The sequence below is a fragment of the Rhinoraja longicauda genome, chromosome 8 (assembly GCF_053455715.1).
Source record: "Rhinoraja longicauda isolate Sanriku21f chromosome 8, sRhiLon1.1, whole genome shotgun sequence".
Taxonomy (NCBI): domain Eukaryota; kingdom Metazoa; phylum Chordata; class Chondrichthyes; order Rajiformes; family Arhynchobatidae; genus Rhinoraja; species Rhinoraja longicauda.
The window spans coordinates 31,439,901-31,463,293 of NC_135960.1; the positions used below are offsets into that span (position 1 = coordinate 31,439,901).

The 23,393-nt window shown below is 45.5% G+C and overlaps 1 protein-coding gene across 7 annotated transcripts in view; it reads left to right on the top strand.

Moving 5' to 3' along the window:
* Positions 1-23,393, top strand: part of als2b (alsin Rho guanine nucleotide exchange factor ALS2 b) — a 113,112-nt gene that overhangs the window by 48,873 nt on the left and 40,846 nt on the right. For all 7 annotated transcript variants that reach the window (XM_078403513.1, XM_078403514.1, XM_078403511.1 and 4 more), the window contains 7 exons: positions 289-417; positions 3,075-3,145; positions 4,547-4,613; positions 7,341-7,540; positions 8,171-8,236; positions 9,939-10,037; positions 18,887-19,051. In XM_078403513.1, the coding sequence (XP_078259639.1) occupies positions 289-417; positions 3,075-3,145; positions 4,547-4,613; positions 7,341-7,540; positions 8,171-8,236; positions 9,939-10,037; positions 18,887-19,051 (797 nt within the window). The remainder of the gene's footprint in view (positions 1-288; positions 418-3,074; positions 3,146-4,546; positions 4,614-7,340; positions 7,541-8,170; positions 8,237-9,938; positions 10,038-18,886; positions 19,052-23,393) is intronic.

A 23,393-nucleotide genomic window follows, 5' to 3' on the forward strand; every position in this document is an offset into this window, starting at 1 on the left:
TAAATTGATGTCCACAATATCTCTTCAAGAAAATACAACCCTTCATCAGAACATTGTATTAGTTTGATTCCTATGTTCGATTTAGGGCACCCTTTTGCAGAAATGGTTTGAAAATAACAATAGCTAGAGGCCCAGTCCAAACATCAGGTTGATATTGTCCTTGAGATTCCTATTTTGCCATATCAGGTTTGTGAAAGACATTGTTAGTCTATCTTTGCTCCAAAGTATGCTGAGGTTGCTGGTGTGAACATGGTTCAGTGTAATGTCAATTTGCTCTTTTTCTGCCAGGGTTCCCTGAGGAAACCAGAACGTCGCCTTATCTGTGAGAGCAGTAACCGCAGCTTAACACTGCAACATGCGGGTAGATTCTCCATCAACTGGTTTATCCTCTTCAACGATGCACTTGTCCATGCTCAGGTCAGTCCATCGGATGAAAACCGATTTGGGTCAATAAAGGGAGCAGGTTAGCCTCTTGTCTTGAACATAAAGTTTCTTCGATCTTTACAATTTAAATCTCTTCAATGAGGTGGCATGAGCTGTGAATTTGGAGTATCTTTGTTTTACTAACTGCAAATGAATGCAACAATTACTAGTCTTCATAAGTTCATAAGTGATAGGAGCAGAATTAGGTTATTCAGCCCATCAAGTCTACTCCGCCATTCAATCATGGCTGATCCATCTTTCCTCAACCCCATTCTACTGCATTCTCCCTATAACCCCTGACACTCGTACTAATCAAGAATCTATCTTGCCTTAAAAATATCCTTTGAATTGGCCTTCGCAGCCTTCTGTGGCAATGAATTCCACAGTTTCATCAGCCATTGACTAAAGAAATTCCTGTTCATCTCCTTCCTAAAGGAGGAGGTATAGGGACAGGTGTTGCATCTCCTGCGGTTGCTGGGGAAAGTACCTGGGGTGGTGGTTTGGGTGAGAAGGAATGTTAACCAGGGAGTTAGGAAGGGAATGGTCTCTATGGAAAGCAGAAAGGGGTGGAGATGGGGAGATAGACAATAGACAATAGGTGCAGGAGTAGGCCATTCAGCCCTTCGAGCCAGCACCGCCATTCAATGCGATCATGGCTGATCACTCGCAATCAGTACCCCGTTCCTGCCTTCTCCCCATACCCCCTCACTCCGCTATCCTTAAGAGCTCTATCCAGCTCTCTCTTGAAAGCATCCAACGAACTGGCCTCCACTGCCTTCTGAGGCAGAGAATTCCACACCTTTACCACTCTCTGACTGAAAAAGTTCTTCCTCATCTCCGTTCTAAATGGCCTACCCCTTATTCTTAAACTGTGGCCCCTTAAGATGTGACTAGTGGTGGGATCCCGATGGAGGTGGTGAAAATGTCGGATGATTATGTGTTGTATGTGACGGCTGATGGGGTGAAAGGTCAGGACTAGGGGGAGTCTATCCCTATTATGACTGGAGAGAGGGAGAGCAAGAGCAGAGCTGCGGTGTACCGAGGAGACGCATGTGAGGGCCTCATCTAGGATAGAAGAGGGGAACCCCCCCGTTCCCCAGAGAATGAGGACATTTTGGATGCACTGGTATGGAACACCTCATCTTGGGCACAGATGCGGCATTGATAAGGAATTGGGAGTAAGGCATAGAGCCTTTGCTTGAGGCAGGGTGGGAAGAAGTGTAGTTTAGATAGCTGTGGGAGTCAGTAGGTTTGTAATAGACTTCAGTCGATAGTTTATTTCCTGTGTTGGCGGCGGTAAGATCAAGAAAGGGGAGGGAGGTGCTATAGATGGTCCAAGTGAATTTGAGTGCAGGATGGAAATTGGTAGTGAAATTAATGAAGTCCATGAGTTCTGCATGGCTGCAGGAGCTGGCCCCAATGCAGTCGTCAATGTAGCAGAGATAGAGTTCAGGGATAGGGCTAGTGTATGCCTGAAACAGGGATTGCTCAATGTACCCTACAAAGAGGCAGGCATAGCTGGAGCCTGTGCGAGTTCCCATGGCTATGCCTTTGATTGGTGGAAGTGGGAGGAGTCAAAGGAGAGGTTGTTGAGTGAGGACAGAAACAGAACAAGAGTGGCACCCCCACCCTCAATGAAAAATAAAAACTTGTCCCACCCGTCCGATCTACTCCAATCAACTGTAACAAGTTCCTGCCAAATATAGGTCCACCACAGATTTTCCAGGCAACTGTTGGTCCTGCAACTCCTTTAATCCGGACAAAATTACCAAAGCGCACTTGAAATCCTCCCAAAGATGTGGTGCTTAGACCACATGAAGCGGCCAATGTCGACCTCCTCAGGACTTCCACGGCTAGACTTTCGATCTGCGGATCGAATTTGCCCCCTACGGCCGGGGCTCTGGATCTTCGGTTTGGTCGGAGCTGACTGATCCGGTCCCATAGCTGACCTCCGAGGCCAAATTTGTGGGCTGTTTTCTCGGCCCCTCCGTCAGCCTACACGGACCATTCCATTCCTCTTGGAAGCCATGACCTCTGTTGGTCCAGCAACATGATAAACTGGCAAGGCTCTAGAATAAAGTGCCTGAAAATCAGCGGTGGACTTGTAGCATCAAAATTAGCCCTGCTCCAATTTAAGCCTTTATCTTGTGGGCCTGCCCTTCCCTTATTTTAAAATCTAATAGAACTGTGGTCGCTGGTCCCTAAAAATTCACAAACCAACACTTCAGTCACTTGCCCTTCCCAATTTCCTAAGACCAGGACCAGCTTTGCCCTCGTAGTGTTCTCTTTGTATTGCCGAAGGAAGCTTTCCTGAGCACATTTGCCAAATTCTACCCCGTCTAACCCCTTGGCACTATGGCAGTCCCAGTCTCTATTGGCATGTTAACATCCCCTACTATGACAACCCTATTAGTCGTGAAGCTGCCTGCCATCTCATGGCATATTTGTTCTTCGTAATCCCATTGACTATTTGGAGGGGAGAGGGTTGGAATTGGAGCAAGCTGTCTTGAATTGGAGGAGTAGGAAAAAAAATGCAGATGCTGGTTTAATTGGTTTAATTGGTTTTATTGTCTACCTGTCTTGAATTGGAGCTATTTGTGTTCCATGTGCATCAACTAATGGGAGTCTCATTCTTTTTCCCTTTGGCTCAGTTTTCAACCCACCATATATTTTCCCTCCCCACGCTTTGGATAGAACCCCAGTTTGACGAAATTGGCAACCCGTGAGTATCAGAAGTGATTGCATTCCTTATAACTTGTAAGCACTTCTAATAAATGCACAGTTTTGTCAGGAGTGGTTGCAAAATATATTTTCAGCTTTGTTTGCTATTAATTGTTCAAATATTCTCCTGGGCTCTTTGCCACTTTTTTTTCTGCCTCATAGGTTATATAATCTAATAGAATTTGAGCATCTGTTGGTATTGGTTTGCTATTATCATGTGCAATTATCACGATACAATGAAAAACATTTTGTGTGCTGTCCAGGTAAATCATTCATGCAAGAAAACAATAAAATAATGCAGAATATGGTGTTACAGCTACAGAGAAAGAGCAGATAAAAAATGTTCGGGCTTCAACAAGGTGAATTGGGATTACATTATAAAATTATAAGATGATCATTCAAGAGTCTGCAGGGAAGATGTTGTCCTTGTATCTGGTGGTACATGCTTTAAATCTTTCACGAGAGGTAAAATGGGAATGATCAGTTTATAAATGGTGCTTGATAATATTGATTGCTTTCCCGAGGCTGTATGAAGAGAGTCAATGGCGGGGGTGGGGGAGAGGAGCCATGGTTTGTGCAATCTACTGTGCTGCGTCCACACGTCTGCAATTTCTTGTGAACTTGGGCAGAGCAGTTGCAATACCAAGCTGTGATTCATCCAGATAGGATGCTTCCTATGGTACATTGTTAAAAATCAGTAAGTCATTTGAGACTTTCTGAAATTTCTGAGGAAATGTTTTGGTGTTGGAAAGGTATCTCTGAATTGAATGCAAGCCTCCATCTTATCTTGCTTTTATCTTGTGTAGGAAAGAAAACTGCAGATGCTGGTTTAAATCAAAGGTAGAAACAAAATGCTGGAATAACTCAGCGGGTCAGGCAGCATCTCTGGAGAGAAGGAATGGGTGACGTTTTGGAACGTCACCCATTCCTTCTCTCCAGAGATGCTGCCTGACCCGCTGAGTTACTCCAGCATTTTATGTCTACCTTTGTTTTTATCTTGATTGATTATAGATACCTGTGATGCTGCCTGGGAGGTCCTGAGGTATTAAATGGGGCCCCGAGTCATCCCCCATTTGTTATTTGCCGAAAAGAGAGTAGTAAAGAAGTAGAGTCACAAGGGACTGCAGATGCTGGTTTACATAAAGTAGTGGAGAGGGAATAGATGTGTGCTGAATGGAGGGAAGAGTACACGGTGTTGTTGCTACCACTGAGTGTTCAAATTAAAGCAAAGATATCACATTATTTGACGTGCAATGCAATGATGCAAAGTTTAGATGCGTGTAGGTAATATCTCTTCAAAATATTGGTGAAGGTGCTTATTCCTCATCTATCTATCACACTAGCTCTTTTCTGTCTGAATAACATGGTTGCCCTCAGCTGCTATGTTTTCATTTTTCTGTAGGAATGCCCTGAAGATAACTACACCTGAAGAACAGTTTGTTCTCACTGCAGCATCGCCTCAGGAGAAGGTAAAGTGAACTTCTCTCCCTTTCATTGGAACTCCCTGGTGCAGAAAGAGGGTTGTTGTAGGGTGAATGGTTTGGTGTTCTTGGGAAGTAGTTAACCAAAAGGGAGTGTAGCAGTTAATAATTTCAATGTGGGAATGAATTGCTGTTAAAGTTCGTTTCTTAAAACAGACAACAACACAAACAGTTAAAGGTAAACCAAGCAAAGCTTTAAATATCGTCAGACGAGAGTGGGGGGATCAGTGCTAAGGGTGTATGACCATACTCAGCACTCCCCGTGCTACCACTCAAAGATACAACATTCTCGCGTCATGTTTATACAGAATTTGCAGCAAGAATGTTTAACACAACATTTCCTTTAAATCAATCACATTGTATTGGAACACAATATACTTGTCACCCTACAGTCATAAAATATTCCACACAATAAATCATTAGTCGAAGGTAAGGATCCTTATCATACCACAGAAGGTCTTGTTTACACACTCCCACAAGTAGTCAACAGTTAACCACATCCTAATCTTAGCGAGAGCATTGTCCATCGTCTTTCCCAGACATCCTTCCCAGGCATTACAGGATATACCGCTCTACAGGCTTTAGGAATCACATTGTTACATCCTGCTTGGTGCAATTTTGCAAACATCAGCTATTCAGGACCCAAAGTTCAGGCTCATCGTGTTCATTCATTCTACCATTTTATTATTTCTGTGGTTTCCAAGGATTGTAAGTTTCAGCTACCAGACACATCCTTATGAGCAAATAACATTCCTCTTCTGCAATGCCACGGTACAGAGGGCTACTACCTCAGCTGTCAAAGAGGAGATGGCTTTCTGAGTATCTGCAAATGCATCAGCAGTGGCATTTGCTAACTGTTTCCTTGCAGAGGCCATGTTAACCAGTTCGCGTGAGATGCGGGCCGTGCCATAGAAGGGAAAGTCAATCATCCAGAATCGTTCAGACTCTGAGATACCTCGTTTGGACCTTAAGGGACTGTATATCTCAGCCAAATGCTGCACAGCTCTCATTTGAGGGACAACATACGCCAAGTAGCAGCATCCCCTCCAATGGGTGGAGCCCTTCAGCCTGTCCCATCCTTGATCCTCCCCAGGTAGCAGCCCAGGTAGCCAGGGGTATGAAGCATCCCATCATGCAAAGTTAATAGCCATTAACTCTTTCATTGCCTGTGTTGGAATTGATGGTCACTAATATGGAATATTGTAATGTTATCAGCTTTGATGCACATGACAGAAAAGCAGAGTATTTGTTAAATGTTGAGAGGTTGGGCAGCACTGATGTTCAAAGGGAGTCTGAAGAAGGGTTTTGACCCGAAACGTCATCTATTCCTTTTCTCCAGAGGTGCTGCCTGACGCGCTGAGTTACTCCAGCATTTTCAGAGATCTGCGTGTGCCTGTACATCAGTTGCTAAAGGCAAGCATGAGGTACAGCAAGCAATTCGGAGGGCAAGTGGTATGTTAGCCTTTATTTTGACTACAGGAGTGAGGAAGTCATATATCAGGCCTTAATAGGACTATATCTAGACAATTGTGTCCTGTTGTGGTCTCCTTACCAAGAATGAATGTATTTTCTGAAGAGGGAGTGCAGGGAAGATTTGCTGAACTGGTTCTAGGGTTTGCTGTAAAAGAGAATGAGAAGAATGGTTCTGAGTTCTTCCAGAAAAAAATTGTAAATTTCAACGAGCTTGCGTCTTGTTCATTTAAATGTCTAACAGCTGGATAGATTATGTGCTGGGATGTTATTTTCCCTCATTAGGACAAGGAGGCACAGTTTCAGAAAAAGACGGAGGGCCTTTTTTTGGACTGAGATGAAGAGAAGTGTTTTCACTTGGAGGATTGTGAACCTTTAGGAATTCTCCACTGCAGAGGGCAGGTGGCAATTTAGTCATTGTACTCATTTAAAAAGTGAAACTGAATTTCCAAAAATGAAGGCAATTGGTGCCGAATATTCTATCCAAGGTATGCAGGTGTAGGGTAGAATGCATGCTTGCATCATGGCTTGGATTAGTAACTTGAATGCCCCAGAACCCAGAAAGTCGTGGTCATTGCCCAATCTGTCACGGATATTGACCTCCCCACTACTGGAATCTGCAGGAAGCGCTGCCTCTAAAAGGAAACTAAACATCATCAAAGACCCACAACACCCTGGTTACACTCATCTAGCTGCTTCCATGGGAAAGAAGGTACAGGAATCTGAGAACTGTAGCCATTTTCAAAAATAGCTTCTCATCAATCATCTCGCTCTTGAATGACACTGTGCAAACCTAACTCGAATGCAACCTCAATACTAAACCACTATGGACTTTGTTTAAGCTGCACTACATACTTTTGTTTGCACTTTTATAATCTGTTACCTTGTATTACTGATAATTTAACTTATTATTGATCATTGCATGTTAATTTGAGTTTTAATTTTAATTACAGCAAATAAGAATTTAATTGTTTCTAGTACATATGACAATTAAACACTCCTGACTTGCGAGATATTGGGATAATGCTGAAAATGGGTCTACGATAAAAAGTCATCTTTGATAATGAATGAAAGAATGGGCTCAATGGGCAGATGATCTACTCGTATTTCCAGCCACCTTATGTTATATAAATGTAGACTTGAAAGGCTAGGTGGCCACAGGGGCAATGTTGCTGGAGAGTAAAGTGGTTTGCATATGTCATGTTTAATGGTAGATGGTAAAATGTGTTTCTCATCCCATTTCAGATAAAGTGGTTAAGAGCAATCAACCAAGCAGTGGATCGGGCTCTGACTGGTGCTTCAGATAGCATGGCTGCTGGATTGGGTGGCGTCATGCGCGTTGAGCCTCCCATTTCTCGCACTGCCAGTTACACCTTCTATAAGGACCCACGGCTGAAGGAGGCAACTTATGAAGGTCGCTGGTTGGCTGGAAAACCACATGGCAAGTTAGTATTAGCACAGTGCTGTTAGCTCAGTGCAAAACATAGCATTGATCTTCATGCACATGCTGCAGTGTTACTGCGTATTGCACGGGCTCACATAGTGGGCAAGGTTAGGAAACAATGAGAGGGTTTGTTGGCAAGTGTATTGTTCCAGCAGAGTTCTGACAAATAATTTGGAAGGATCCAAATCATTTGTTTCGGGAGAATTGGCAGGAAATAAATTTGGAAATGACGAGGGGAAGAAATAGTTGTGACTGAGACCTCAACTTGATTTTCAGTATCTGCGCTGTCCTTTTCCCAGGCTAGGGGAATGAAGGATTAGAGGGCATAGGTTTAAAGTGAGAAGGTAATGGTAATGATTTAATAGGAACCTGAGGGGCTACAATTTGACACAGGGTTGGGGGTATATGGAACAAACTGCCAGAGAAAGTGGTACATGCAGGTATCATAACATTTAAAAAACATTTGGACAGTTACATGGATAGGAAAGGGGGGTGGGGGTGGGGGTGGTAAATGCCAGCCATGAGCAAATGAGGCTATTTTGGATGGGGCATCTTATTCATCATGAATAAAGGGCCTGTTTTTATTCTGTATGACCATGACTTTATCTTCTAATTGTTTCATCATTTCCAGGGGCATATTGCGGTGGCCCAATGGGAGATCATATTCTGGTGATTTCAAAAATGGTTTAGAAGATGGGTAAGTATTGAAAGATTATCAATAAAATTCTGTGTGATCCTCTGAGTAAAGTCGAGTTAACAGTGCTCATCTGGCAACTCTGGTTGGCAACAAACTAAAGGAATTGCAATGCAGAACGGCAACTCTTGTTTCAGTGTAATAATAATAATAATAATAATCCATTTATTTTATATAGCGCCTTATCACATGCTCAAAGCGCTTTACAAAAACAATTAACATAGAAACAAACAGACAAACTATCCTGACGGAAAAGCGGCGAATACACAACGCCAGCGTCCTCTCACGTCAGGGTCCGGCAGTAACATTAAAAAGCACAAGACACACAGATATAATTTTTTACACAAAACAGCCATCACAGTGATTGCTCTAGGCATACCCTCACTGTGATGGAAGGCAAAGTCTTATCTCCTCCTCATTCTTCTCCCGTGGTGCCACGAGGTGATCGAGGCTCCCAACTTTTTGAAGCCCCCACCGGGCGATGGAAAGTCCCAGGGCCGAGCCGAGCCGAGCAGGCCGAAGAAAGTCCTGAGCCCCCACCGGGCGATGGAAAGTTCCAGGGCCGAGCCGAGCAGGCCGATGAAAGTCTTGAGCCCCCACCGGGCGATGGAAAGTGCTGCGGCCGGGCCACGCAGGGTGATGAAGGGCCTGCGGGTGGGTCGATCGTACCTCGCGCTCCGGTGCGGTCGAAGCTGCTACGGCTGGAGCTCCCAAAAGCCGGTCGCCAGCCAGGGACCTGCGAACTCCCGATGTTGCGGTCTGCAGGGCCCACGGCCGAAGCCTCCGAGATGGTAAGTCCAGGCCCTGCGACCGGAGTCTTCAAGGTCGATCCCAGCTGGAGGCCGCCGACTCCACGATGTTAGGCCGTAGCGCGAACGGAGATACGACACGGTACAGGTCGCATCTCCGTTGAGGAGGAGATTTGAAAAAAGGTTTCCCCCAACCCCCTCACCACCCCCCCACATACACAGAATTAAAAATAAAACAAAACGTACATTTAACAACGACAATGACAAAAAAACAAAAAAAAACAGAGAGACTGCCGGTGAGCCGCAGCTGCAGAACGCAGCCACGCCCCCAAGTAGTACTGAGGGAGCCAATTACAGTATGAGGAGCAGTTCTCTGAATTAAATATTAGACTAAAATCTTCTCTTCCCCACAGATGACACTAATTTGAAATTATCCATGCCATCCTGGGCAATTTTATTTTTTGCCATTGCTGGTGCCTCATTGCCTGCCCTCCCTGCAGTTTAACAAGCTTATTTTGTCTCCTTCCCAGTTCTAACTCTATTTCTCTGCCCACAGGTGCAACCTAACCTGCTGAATATTTCTAGCATTTGTTGTTTTTCTTTTAAATGTGCAGCATTTGCAATTTTAACTTTAATTTGTGCTGTTTTAACTGGGGCTGGCTTGTTAATACCTCTGAGGAATGCAAAGTACAAGTGACATTCCATGGATTGAGCTAGACTTCACCTAATCCAAGAAATGGCATTCCTACTCTAGGAGTATCCAGATTGACGATACTGTTGTTGCCAGGCAAGAGTTGGTTTAGTATAACTGCAATAGAGTGGCAGGTGGTTGAGAGTGGGGTCTTAAGATCCATAGAACAAGTAAGTAATGCAAATGGAGCAATATTCTCTCGACTTTGGGGCTAAACGTCTTGATATGGAGGCAAAATACCAAATGGATTTATTTTCCTTAACAGGTACGGAGAGTTGAATGTGCCCTGCAAAGCCCTCAAGAAAAATGACCACTATCAGGGCCATTGGAAAGAAGGCAAGATGCACGGCCATGGAATCTACAAGTAGGCTCGCTTTTCATTTCATCCACAAGTTGGCTTTGGAGCCTTGTTTGATATGTTTGTTGTTGAGAGGATTGGATGATTTAATCTGTTGGTTGTTGTAGCAAGGTAGGAGGGGATAATAAGGTCCAGGTTGGATATTTTGGTTGGTTTATCAATGAGTTTGGTCTCATTTGGTCTATTATTTTCGAGGTGCTTAAGTCTTCATTATATCCATTGGGTTGCCAACGGATTTGCTCTGTGATCTGGTTGGCTCCTTGCATAGCTCTGGTATGGTGATTAAAATTAGTGTACTTTATTATGAGTTTCCTAGCTGAAACTTCCATCATCAGCCTGTGGTTCATTCAAAATTGTCGGTGTCTTCATCCTCGGCAAAGTGGTCCCCTTGTAGGGGAAAGTTCCTTTTAATGAGGCCCCAAGGCAATCGCTATTGGCTACATGACATCTCTCTGTCTGATGAGGAGAGAACCAGTGCCCTTGTCGACCCATGCTTGAGGAGTTCTTTACTGTCTTCAGATGTTGTTATTATAGTTAACAAGGAAAAGTGCCAGAATTAACTTCATTACGTGCCAGTGTATTACATCTGTGCATATAGGAACTGACGTGAACTACTAAGATTCAATGTGACCAGTTACCTGGCTACCATATTCCAAGGGACAATCTCGTCCCTTAGACTATGTGCTGTGGTGTTGGTTAGTCAAGAGAGACCGACCGGTTGATGTGACTACAAATGAGTAAGCTGTGGGTGTTAAGGGAAATGTCAACCTTGCAATTGTACAATGGTACAAAATTCTTGCAGCCTGTCTGGGCAAGAGTTGAGGCTGTGATGCAAGATGCAAATAGAAATATTGTAGTGATTGTGTGCCATGTAGTGAAAGAAATTAATGTTGGAGTGTGTGAATAATCCCAATGGCTATGTTGCCTATTTGATGGCAGGACCAAAGACATTATAGACAATAGGTGCAGGAGTAGGCCATTTGGCCCTTTGAGCCAGCACTGCCATTCACCGTGATCATGCACAATCAGTACCCCGGTCCTGCCTTATCCTCATATCCCTTGACTCCACTATCATTAAGATCTCTATCTAACTCTTTCTTGAAAGCATCCAGAGAATTGGCCTCCACTGCCTTCTGAGGCAGAGAATTCCACAGCTTCACAACTCTGAGTGAAAAAGTTTTTCCTCATCTCCGTTCTAAATGGCCTACTCCTTAATCTTAAACTGTGGCCCCTAGTTCGGGACTCCCCCAACATCGGGAACATGTTTCCTGCCTCTAGCGTGTCCAATCCCTTAATAATCTTATATGTTTCAATAAGATCCCCTCTCATCCTTCTAAATTCCAGAGTATACAAGCACAGTCGCTCCAGTCTTTCGACGTACGACAGTCCCGCCATTCCGGGAGTTAACCTTGTGAACCTACGCTGAACTCCCTCAATAGCAAGAATGTCCTTCCTCAAGTTTGGAGACCAAAACTGCACACAATACTCTAGGTGTGGTCTCACTAGGGCCCTGTACAACTGCAGAAGGACCTCTTTGCTCCTATACTCAACTCCTCTTGTTATGAAGGCCAACATTCCATTGGCTTTCTTCACTGCCTGCTGTACCTGCATGCTTCCTTTCAGTGACTGATGTACTAGGACACCCAGATCTCGTTGTGCTTCCCCTTTTCCTAACTTGACACCATTCAGATAATAATCTGCCTTCCTGTTCTTACCACCAAAGTGGATAACCTCACATTTATCCACATTAAACTGCATCTGCCATGCATCTGCCCGCTCACATAACCTGTCCAAGTCACCCTGCAACCTCATAGCATCTTCCTCACAGTTCACACTGCCACCCATCTTTGTGTCATCTGCAAATTTGCTAATGTTACTTTTAATCCCTTCATCCAAGTCATTAATGCATATTGTAAATAGCTGCAGTCCCAGCACTGAGCCTTGCGATACCCCACTAGTCACTGCCTGGCATTCTGAAAGGGACCCATTTATCCCTACTCTTTGTTTCCTGTCTGCCAACCAATTTTCTATCCATGTCAGCACCCTACCCGCAATACCATGTGCTCTAATTTTGCCCACTAATCTCCTATGTGGGACCTTGTCAAAGGCTTTCTGAAAGTCCAGGTGCACTACATCCACTGACTCTCCCCTGTCCATTTTCCTAGTTACATCCTTAAGAAATTCCAGAAGATTAATCAAGCATGACATTAGGACAGTTCATTAGGGCAGAAGGGGAAAGGTACAGTTGTTGTAATCGGTGAAGGAGCCAAAGACTCAGCTAGAGCTAAGGTTCTGTTGAAGACATTTGAACAATTAAAGTCCAAACTATAAACCAGCCTCAAAGGTAATAGACAATCGGTGCAGGAGTAGGCCATTCGGCCCTTCGAGCCAGCACCACCATTCAATGTGATCATGGCTGATCATTCTCAATCAGTATCCCATTCCTGCCTTCTCCCCATACCCCCTGACTCCGCTATCCTTAAGAGCTCTATCCAGCTCTCTCTTGAATGCATTCAGAATTGGCCTCCACTGCCCTCTGAGGCAGAGAATTCCATAGATTCACAACTCGCTGACTGAAAAAGTTTTTCCTCATCTCCGTTCTAAATGGCCTACCCCTTATTCTTAAACTATAGCCCCTGGTTCTGGACTTCCCCCAACATTGGGAACATGTTTCCTGCCTCTAACGTGTCCAACCCCTTAATAATCTTTTATGTTTCGATAAGATCCCCTCTCATCCTTCTAAATTCCAGTGTATACAAGCCTAGTCGCTCCAGTCTTTCAACATATGACAGTCCCGCTATTCCGGGAATTAACCTAGTAAACCTACGCTGCACGCCCTCAATAACAAGAATATCCTTCCTCAAATTTGGAGACCAAAACTGCACAGACTCGATTCTTCACCTACCTGGACTCCACGAAGGCTCGCAAACTCACCCGCCTCCAGACGGATGCCTCCACCGACACTCCTCGGCAGCGACTCGACCGCCCGCAGGCCCGCAATTCCACCGCTACTCCGCACCGCCGGCCGGCACACCACGAGGCAGAGGCCCGCGACGCCATTACTGCCACCAGGTGCAGTACCGCTCCTCACCGCCTCCCCGGGCCGCCGACTGCCGAGGCCTACCTGAGGCCGTCACCACCCACCGCCGCCGACCTCCACCACCTCCCCAGGGCCGCTGACTGCTGAGGCCTACCTGAGGCCGTCACTACCGACCTCCGCCGCCTTCCTGGGTCCGCTGCGACCACCGCCGACCTCCACCGCCTCCGCGGGGTCGTTGCCGCCGATGTCCGAGGCCCCCCTGAAGCCTCCACCGCCGCTGCCGTCGACCTCCACCGCCTCCCCGGGGCCGCTGCCGCCGACCTCCACCGCCTCCCCGGGACCGCTGCCGCCGACCTCCACCGCCTCCCCGGGGCCGTTGCCGCCGACCTCCACCGCCTCCCCGGGGCCGCTGCCGCCGACGATGACCTCCACCGCTTCCCCGGGGCCGCCGATTGCCGAGGCTCACCTGAGGCTGCCGCCGCCGACCTCCACCGCCTCCCCGGGGCCGTTGCCGCCGACGAGCGAGGCCTCTGCACCGCCGCTGCTGCCCACATCCTTCCCGACCCCTTCACCACTGCCGCCGACCTTCCCGACCCCTTCACCGCCGCCCACGCCCTCCCCGGCCATCCGCTGACCGAGCCGACCGCCACTTACCCGGACTCCAGGTCCCCGCGGGCCTCCCCCAGCGACCGTGCTGACCCACACCGCTCCACTGCCCAGCAGCAGGTCACAGCCGTCGCTCTTCTTCCGCCGCCTCTGCCTCCGAGCCTTTTACCACGGGAAGGAGTCCCGACCCCCCACTGATGACCCCTTCTCCCGTCTCCAATGGACCCCCTCCACTTTTACCCCCCCAGTGTGGCCTACTACCCTCACTAGAACTTTTTATCTCAAACTGCCGGCGTGACATCAGCCGCCTCAAATTTTCCACTTCCCTGACTAACTCCAACCTCTCCCCTCCTGAACGTGCAGCCCTCCACTCACTCCGCAACAACCCGGACTTAATAATTAAACCCGCTGACGAGGGAAGGGCTGTGGTAGTCTGGCGTGCTGACCTCTACCGCACCGAGGCCAGACGACAACTATCAAACACCTCTTTCTACCTATCCCTGGACCATGACCCCACCGATAAACACCAGACCTTTATCAGCAGCACCATCACCGACCTCATCACCTCCGGCGATCTACCCCTCAGTGCCTCCAATCTCATAGTTCCCCAGCCCCGCACGGCCCGATTCTACCTCCTACCCAAAATCCACAAACACAACTGTCCCGGCAGACCCATTGTCTCTGCCTGCTCATGCCCTACCGAACTTATCTCTACCTACCTCGACTCCATCCTATCCCCCCTGGTTAAATCCCTCCCCACCTACGTCCAAGACACCTCACACGCTCTCCATCTCCTGGATAACATCCGGTTCCCAGGCCCCCACTCCCTCATTTTCACCATGGATGTCCAGTCACTCTACACCTCCATCCCCCACAAGGATGGTCTCGAAGCCCTCCGTTTCTTCCTCGACCGTAGAACCAGCCAATCCCCATCGACCAACACTCTCCTCCGCCTAGCAGAGCTGGTTCTTACCCTCAACAACTTCTCCTTTGACTCCTCCCACTTCCTCCAAACCAGAGGCGTAGTTATGGGCACTCGCATGGGCCCTAGCTACGCCTGCCTTTTTGTCAGGTACGTCGAACAATCCCTGTTCCAGACGTACACTGGCCCCATCCCCGAACTCTACCTCCGCTACATCGACGACTGCATTGGTGCTACCTCTTGCACCCATGCAGAACTCACTGACTTCATACACTTCACCTCCAATTTCCATCCTGCCCTTAAATATACCTGGACTATCTCTGACATCTCCCTCCCGTTTCTGGACCTCACCATCTCCATCACAGGAGACAGACTAGTGACGGACATTTACTACAAGCCCACCGACTCGCACAGCTATCTGGACTACACTTCTTCCCACCCGGTCCCCTGCAAAAAGTCTATCCCCTACTCCCAATTCCTCCGTCTACGCCGCATCTGCGCCCGGGATGAGGTGTTTCAGACTAGGGCTTCCGAGATGTCCTCGTTCTTCAGAAAACGGGGCTTCCCCTCCTCCATTATAGATGAGGCTCTCACTAGGGTCTCTTCTACATCCCGCAGCTCCGCTCTTGCTCCCCCTCCCCCCACTCGCAACAAGGACAGGATCCCCCTCGTTCTCACCTTCCACCCCACCAGCCAGCGGATCCAACATATCATCCACCAACATTTCCGTCACCTACAACGGGACCCCACCACTGGCCATATCTTCCCATCCCCTCCCCTCTCTGCGTTCCGCAGAGACCGTTCCCTCCGTAACTCCCTGGTCCACTCGTTCCTTCCTACCCAAACCACCCCAACCCCGGGCACTTTCCCTTGCAACCGCACGAGATGCAACACCTGTCCCTTTACCTCCCCCCTCAACTCCATCAAAGGACCCAAACAGTCTTTCCAGGTGAGACAGAGGTTCACCTGCACCTCCTCCAACCTCATCTATTGCATCCGCTGCTCTAGATGTCAACTTATTTATATCGGCGAAACCAAGCGCAGGCTCGGCGATCGCTTCGCTGAACACCTGCGCTCGGTCCGCATTAACGCAACTGATCTCCCGGTGGCCCAGCACTTTAACTCCCCCTCCCATTCCCAGTCTGACCTCTCTGTCATGGGCCTCCTCCAGTGCCATAGTGAGGCCCGCCGGAAATTGGAGGAGCAGCACCTCATATTTCGCCTGGGCAGTTTGCAGCCCGGTGGTATGAACGTCGACTTCTCCAACTTCAGATAGCTCCTCTGTCCCTCCCTTCCCCTCCTCCTTCCCAGATCTCCCTCTATCTTCCTGTCTCCACCTATATCCTTCCTTTGTCCCACCCCCGACATCAGTCTGAAGAAGGGTCTCAACCCGAAACGTCACCCATTCCTTCTCTCCCGAGATGCTGCCTGACCTGCTGAGTTACTCCAGCATTTTGTGAATAAATCGATTTGTACCAGCATCTGCAGTTATTTTCTTATACTGCACAGAGTACTCCAGGTGCAGTCTCACTAGGGCCCTATACAACTGCAGAAGGACATCTTTGCTCCTATATTCAACTCCTCTTGTTTTGAAGGCTTTCTTCACTGCTGCTGTACCTGCATGCTTCCTTTCAGTGACTGATGCACTAGGACACCCAGATCTCGTTGTATGTCCCCTTTTCCTAACTTGACACAATTCAGATAATAATCTGCCTTCCTATTCTTACCACCAAAGTGGATAACAATAGACAATAGGTGCAGGAGTAGTCCATTCAGCCCTTCGAGCCAGCACCGCCATTCAATGCGATCATGGCTGATCACTCTCAATCAGTACCCCGTTCCTGCCTTCTCCCCATACCACCTCACTCCGCTATCCTTAAAAGCTCTATCCAGCTCTCTCTTGAAAGCATCCAACGAACTGGCCTCCACTGCCTTCTGAGGCAGAGAATTTCACACCTTCACCACTCTCTGACTGAAAAAGTTCTTCCTCATCTCCGTTCTAAATAACCTCACACTTATCCACATTAAACTGCATCTGCCATGCATCTGCCCACTCACACAACCTGTCCAAGTCACCCTGCAACCTCATAGCATTGTCCTCACAGTTCATACTACCACCCAGCTTTGTATCATCTGCAAATTTGCTAATGGTACTTCTAATCCCTTCATCCAAGTCATTAATGTATATTGTAAATAGCTGCAGTCCAAGCACAGAGCCTTGGACCCTTACAATTCCTCATTTCTATTGATACTGATTCTACATCTCTTGATTCTATGTCACCCCTTGCAATAATTTCTGGCTTGCTACCCAAGAACAAAGGGTCAGCAAATCAGTTGAAATTTTGGCTTAAAAATTGTTGTGGAAGAAATGGGTTTCAATTTGTTCAGCACCTGCACCAGCATTGGGGAAAGAGGGGGTATTTTGCTGGGGCAGGTTTCACTTGAATCGGGCTGTTATCAGTGACCTAGCAATTGGATAACGGTGGCTTAAATGAAGTCGTAAAAGAAGTTCAGGTGAGATGTGAATTAGCTGTGGTAGATTGGGAAATTGCAATAAAATATAATGCAGACAAGTGATAACTGATGTTTGGAGAAATAGTAGTTAAAAACACATCCTTTCTCAAGACATGAAAATTCACCTGGAAACATGACTTAACTGTACATATCAAGTGAAGTTAAAGGAAATGTTGGATGATAGGAAAATTTCCATATTTAGCAAAGAAGGGTGAGGAAAGTAAATATAAGAATTTAGCAAGAACATAAAACCAGACTGTAAAAGCTTCTATAAATATTATACTAGTTAGTGTGGATCCTTCACAGACTGAGACTGCAAAGCTATATTGGGCAAAAAGGAAGTGGCAGAGAAGTTAAACAAATGTTTTGCAAAGTAATTTTTGGAAACATTGGAGAACAGCAGGTCCAGCGAGAGGGAGGAGCCAGAAGAAATTAGCATTCAGAACAAAAATAATATTGCAGAAATTAATAGGTTTGAAAGTTAATGTTTAAATCCACATGGCTGAGAAGTCAGCATTGATAGGTTTTAGAAAAAGGTGCTGTGGAAATTATAGAAACACCGATTACTATCTTCCCAAACAATCAAGCATAAATGCTTTAGGTGTGGTCTGACCAGAGGTAGCTGTTGAGATTGGTTGAGGAATTGGTAGAGAGGTTGTGCAGGCTAGGATTTTACTTCTTGGAGTGCAGGAAGATGAGGGGTAAGCTTATAGAGGTGTACAAAATAATGAGTGGAATGGATTGGGCAAATGCACAGTCTTTAGGGGGCTCTACCAGAGGGATAGGTTTAGAAGGATTTGGGCCGAATGCAGGCAGGTGGGACTGGTGTCGATGGGGCATGTTGGTCGGCATTGGCAAGTTGAACCAAAGGGCCTGTTTCCAAGCTGTCTAACTCTATGACTTAGAGATTGGCAGATGAATAGAGATATTTGGTTCTGTAGCCAGTGGGTGGGACACTCCACAACCAAAAGACTATTAGCTCCTTAATAAATTAAATGTTATTGTGCAATTGGTCAGATTTTTTGTTGGCAACAAGGGATGAAGATTATCATATCATATCATATATCTACAGCCGGAAACAGGCCTTGTCGGCCCTCCAAGTCCGTGCCGCCCAGTGATCCCCGTACATTAACACTATCCTACACCCACTAGGGACAATTTTTACATTTACCCAGCCAATTAACCTACATACCTGTACGTCTTTGGAGTGTGGGAGGAAACCGAAGATCTCGGAGAAAACCCACGCAGGTCACGGGGAGAACGTACAAACTCCTTACAGTGCAGCACCCGTAGTCAGGATCGAACCTGAGTCTCCGGCGCTGCATTCGCTGTAAAGCAGCAACTCTACCGCTGCGCTACCGTACCGATGCAGATCAGCTACCGACAGAATAAATGGTGGTGCAGGATTGAGCTGAATGAGATATTCCTGCTCTACCGAATTAGAATGATTGAAGTTCCTTGTTCTATCCTTGACTCAGTGTTCACAGAGAAAACAAATTAATTTAGTCCTAAGGTTCTTTAAAAAAATATTCAGCAACTTCATATTCACCTGTTGATTTGAACATTTTCATCGAAGATCCCAAACAGAACAAGGGTCTGAAAGATCCAAAAGTAGGTGATGGTTTATCTGATATCAAGCATGGTGTTTTACCAATGTCCATTATTCGTTTTATGTGGTAGCTGAATAATGATTAGTTGTCTCTGATCTTCCATTCCTGGCTACCTTGACCTCTCACCCCCTCCTTTCCTAATGCCCCCACTCTTTCCTCACAGATGTGCCACAGGGGAGGTGTATGAGGGCAGTTTTCAAGATAACATGCGTCATGGACATGGGTTGCTCCGAAGTGGCAAACTCACATCATCCTGTCCCAGTATATTCATTGGCCAGTGGGCACAAGACAAGAAAATGGGCTATGGAGTATTTGATGATATCACGAGGTAATGGATTTCTTTTTGCAACATGATCTCCTATGGGAGTCAAAGAGCATATTTGTGATTTATACGATATGATAGAACGATATGATAGAACGTTATTAATCTCAGGAGGGAAATATGGGGGGTAATGTCTGGCTTCTGGCTGTTTTATGTGTGCTATGTGCTGCCAAATTTGCAACTTGTTTCTTGATCTGTAACATGTCCTCTGTGCCTTTTGGAATTGCAAAAAAAAACATGAACAGCTCCAACAGTTGACATTCCAATACTGAAGGGGTGTAAAGGCAGATTTTGCCACCTACTGGAGGCAGCAGATCTCAATGAAACCAAAGAGGAAGCTTGAAACCAAACGAGAAAACTCTTGTTCCTTAGTCAAACACGTCCTGCTTTTTCAGATCTTTTTAACTATGCCCAAAACATCACCTATTTGTGTTCTCTAGAGATGCTGACTAACCCGTTGAGTTGCACCAGCTTTTAGATTTGTTCAATAATTGTTACTGTAGATCTGTTCAAACCAGCCACCTTCAAGTATTTGGTTGGAAGTCTCCACAGGATTAACCATATTCAATTACTTTATTGTCAGATGGATTATTTTCAAGCCAATTTCTCATATGATGTCCAATCTTCGCATAAGGATAGTTGATTGTTGCATTGCACATATTCCTTTGAACACACCATGCACTCCTTTATTTTTAAAGAGAACACATTATTAATCGGTGATGTGGAGCTTTAACGAATATTTAATATGATGCATTTAGTGTTACAAAATGTAACCCAATGCATCATGTGTAGAATCAGACCTAATGGACATCAAGCCAGAGGAGATAGCTTGAAGGGTGATTAAAAAAAATCGGTCATGGTGGCTGTTTTGGAAATGTTAAGGATGCATTCATATAGCATTGTACATATCCCTTTCAGAACATCCCAAAGTGTTTTTCAGTCAATTTGTACGAGCTTGCTTCCACAATCGATAATGTAATATTGACCAAATAATGTGACTGCAGTCAGCTGCAGCATGCAACGTTATGTCGCTACCACGCTTAGTTTCTTGTATTTGCCTGGCATTTGGATGGTTGGGCGTGGAATATTATTCGGCCCCAAGTGATGGAAAATTGATTTAACCCAGGCCAAACTATGTTTGTGATCAAGTGGCACTGATTGTGAAATTCAAGCAGGTACGTCCTCTTGTGAGTTAACTTTCATCCCCATTGTGATTTCTGTGTTGGAGACACGAGTGATTATATCTGTCTGAATGCAGGAGAGCCAAGATCAGGTACCCATCTTGAACACTCCTGGAACAATGTTGCCTGAATCCAGTGCTGCACAGGGGTTGCTGCAAGCCTCAATCCTTGGGATCCCTAAAGCTGTTCATCTCATTGAACTCATCAATCTGTTGCATTCCCCTCTTTGATGTCCTCCAAACACCACCTACCTAACAAAAACTACAATGTTACCACCCGCCCCCCCCCCCCCCCATGCCTCCCAGCTTCCTGGAGTCCATTCCCATCAGTAAATAAGTCCTATCACTTTACACCCGGCACGGTAGCACAGCGGCAGAGTTGCTGCCTTACTGCACTTGCAGCACCAGAGACCCGGGTTCGATCCCAACTACAGGTGCTGTCTGTACGGAGTTTGTACATTCTCCCCAAGACCATGTGGGTTTTCATCCAGATCTTCGATTACCTCCCACACTCCAAAGACGTACAGTATGTAGATTCATTGGCTTGGCATATGTGTAAAAAAACTTGTCCCTAGTATGTGTAGGTTGGTGTTAATGTGCGGGAATTGCTGGTCGACGCGGACTCGGTGGGCTGAAGGGCCTGTTTCCGTGCTGTATTTCTAAACTAAACTAAACCTCCCTAAAACTCTGCTACAAGCCCAACTGAACCCATGCTTAACTTCTAACCCCAGCCTTGGGAGTAGAAGATGAGGTGAGACACCTTAATATGTGATAGCATGCTACATGTAGTGGGCTACGATGAATTCTGATGTGATGGGTCAATTCCAACACATTAACAATAATACAGAGTGTCACTTAGTATGCGTGGAGCTTCTGGATAAATGCTGTTAAATTATATAGATTAGTAGTTCACACAGAAGTGGAATAGAGTTTTTGTCTGCAATATTTATTCCATTACTTTGTGTTCTAGAAAGGAAAGGATAATAAATGAATAGTTTGCTGTTTAGTTGTAGAAAATATTGCTGAAAGGGAATTGCATTTATTGACATCTTTCAAGGACATACCTGGGTTGTTACTAAGTGAATTAAGTACTCTGAAGTGTAATGATGTGAGTGAAATATTATTAAACATCAAGAACAGAATGCAATGAAGACTCAATTCAACTCGAGTCGAAGAAAAGCTCTGTGACCATTTATTTTCCTAAAATTACATAATGTTATAGATTTGAGCAGAGAACGTAATTATATTGCAGCTTTCATAGAATTGAAGACTAGAAGTGCAAATATAGTATATTGAATCAGTGTCGGCTTTGAAATGCAATCCATTCTGTCTAGTACTTTCTCCATACCTGTATCCTTAAGGTATTTTCTTTCGATATCTATCTATTTCCCTTTGAAGGTTTCTCATGGCTGTAAAATACTATCTAATTGGTGGAAACAAATTAGTCACCAATTAGACAGTATTTTACAACCATGAAGCATCAAATCATGCTCTCCAGCATAACAAATACTTCTGAAGTATATTTTTTCGATGCAAGGACCACAGGAGGTGATGTGCATGTGGATAACGTCCAAAAACAGGAATATGACAATGAAGCGATCTATACCAATGTTAATGATTTAATGTAAATTTTCAATATTAAATTAAAGAGAACATTGCTGCTCTGTTTTGAATAGTGCCATGAGATCCTTTATGTCCACCTAAGAAAACGGTTTATAGTTGGTATCCTTTGACAGTTGAGTGCTGCTTAGGGTACCACTTCCTTAGTACATTCACAAAATGCTGGAGTAACTCAGCAGGTCAGGCAGCATCTCAGGAGAGAAGGAATGGGTGACGTTTCGGGTCGAGACCCTTCTTCAGAAGTCTGAAGAAGGGTCTCGACCCGAAACGTCACCCATTCCTTCTCTCCTGAGATGCTGCCTGACCTCCTGAGTTACTCCAGCATTTTGTGAATAAATACCTTCGATTTGTACCAGTATCTGCAGTTACTTTCTTACACTTCCTTAGTACTATACTGCGCTTAAAAAGTTTCAGAAGTGAAACTTGAATCCTTGACCTTCTGACTCTGTGGTAAAGTGAAGAGAGTTCGGTATCTTGAAGAGTGTGTGACCAGAAGCATGTGAGAGTGAAGAGAGTGTTATCAGAGTCTGTGTTTATACAGCTCTGGATATCTATGTTTGTGTTGTACTTGTATTTCTTTCTGAAAATTCAGGAGGCATTATGAAACTCTTTGGTCCATTGTTTCTTTGAATACATATTATTAGATCCGCCAATTTAACCAAGCTTTTTGTTTTTTTTTTGAAGTTGTGGGGAAAAATATAAAGCCAATCATGTGCAGTCCATTCAGAAATATCCAATTTCTACATGTAAAAGAAGGGACACAAAACACAAATTGGATCCTTTTCTTTCAGTCTTAATTTTCTCCAAGCTCCCCAATGCAACACCACATAAACTGGACGATTGAATTCCTATCTCTTCAGAGTTGTGAGGTAATTTTCCAACCACGCCTACAAAAATTCCAAATAAACTAGCAGCGAATCAAACCTTGTTTCCTTTGATTTCTTTTAATGCCACACTGAATGTCTCAGTGTGACTCTATCCCCTTTATTATGGGGAGCTTACATTTGTTACTTTAACCAATTCTTTCATAACCTGGAGATTTGTACAGGTCATTTTTGCAGTATCCTCAAATAACTCCAGCCATTGACCTGCCTATTGGCCATGCTCTTGCTTCACCAACGCCTAAGCTACTTCTGCTTCTCTTCTGTTCTCTTGGGCACACTGTCTCTTTGCTCTCTTTGTTCAATGCAGTCAGTCCCAACCAAGTCATAGGAAGCCTGTAATATGCTCTACTGTCCCATTTTATTCTGCCTGAACTCTTTGCATCTGCATCAAAGAATGTCACTGCAAAACAACTGTCCGAAGAGTGGTAAAAATGTTCCGGATACTTAATAAATAAAGTCATGAGTTTTCTATAAAGGTCAACCTCTGCGCAAAGACCCTTGTTTTACTTCTGATCCAGTGGTTTTGATCACAAGGAATTGTTGGTAGGCAGGCATGGTGAAGTAAGCTATTCCTGATTGGTGTATGTTTGCTGCATTTCATGTGGATAGAATCTGTCTTGCAATCAATCCTTGGCGGACTCCTTCATTCTCATTCTGGGTTTGC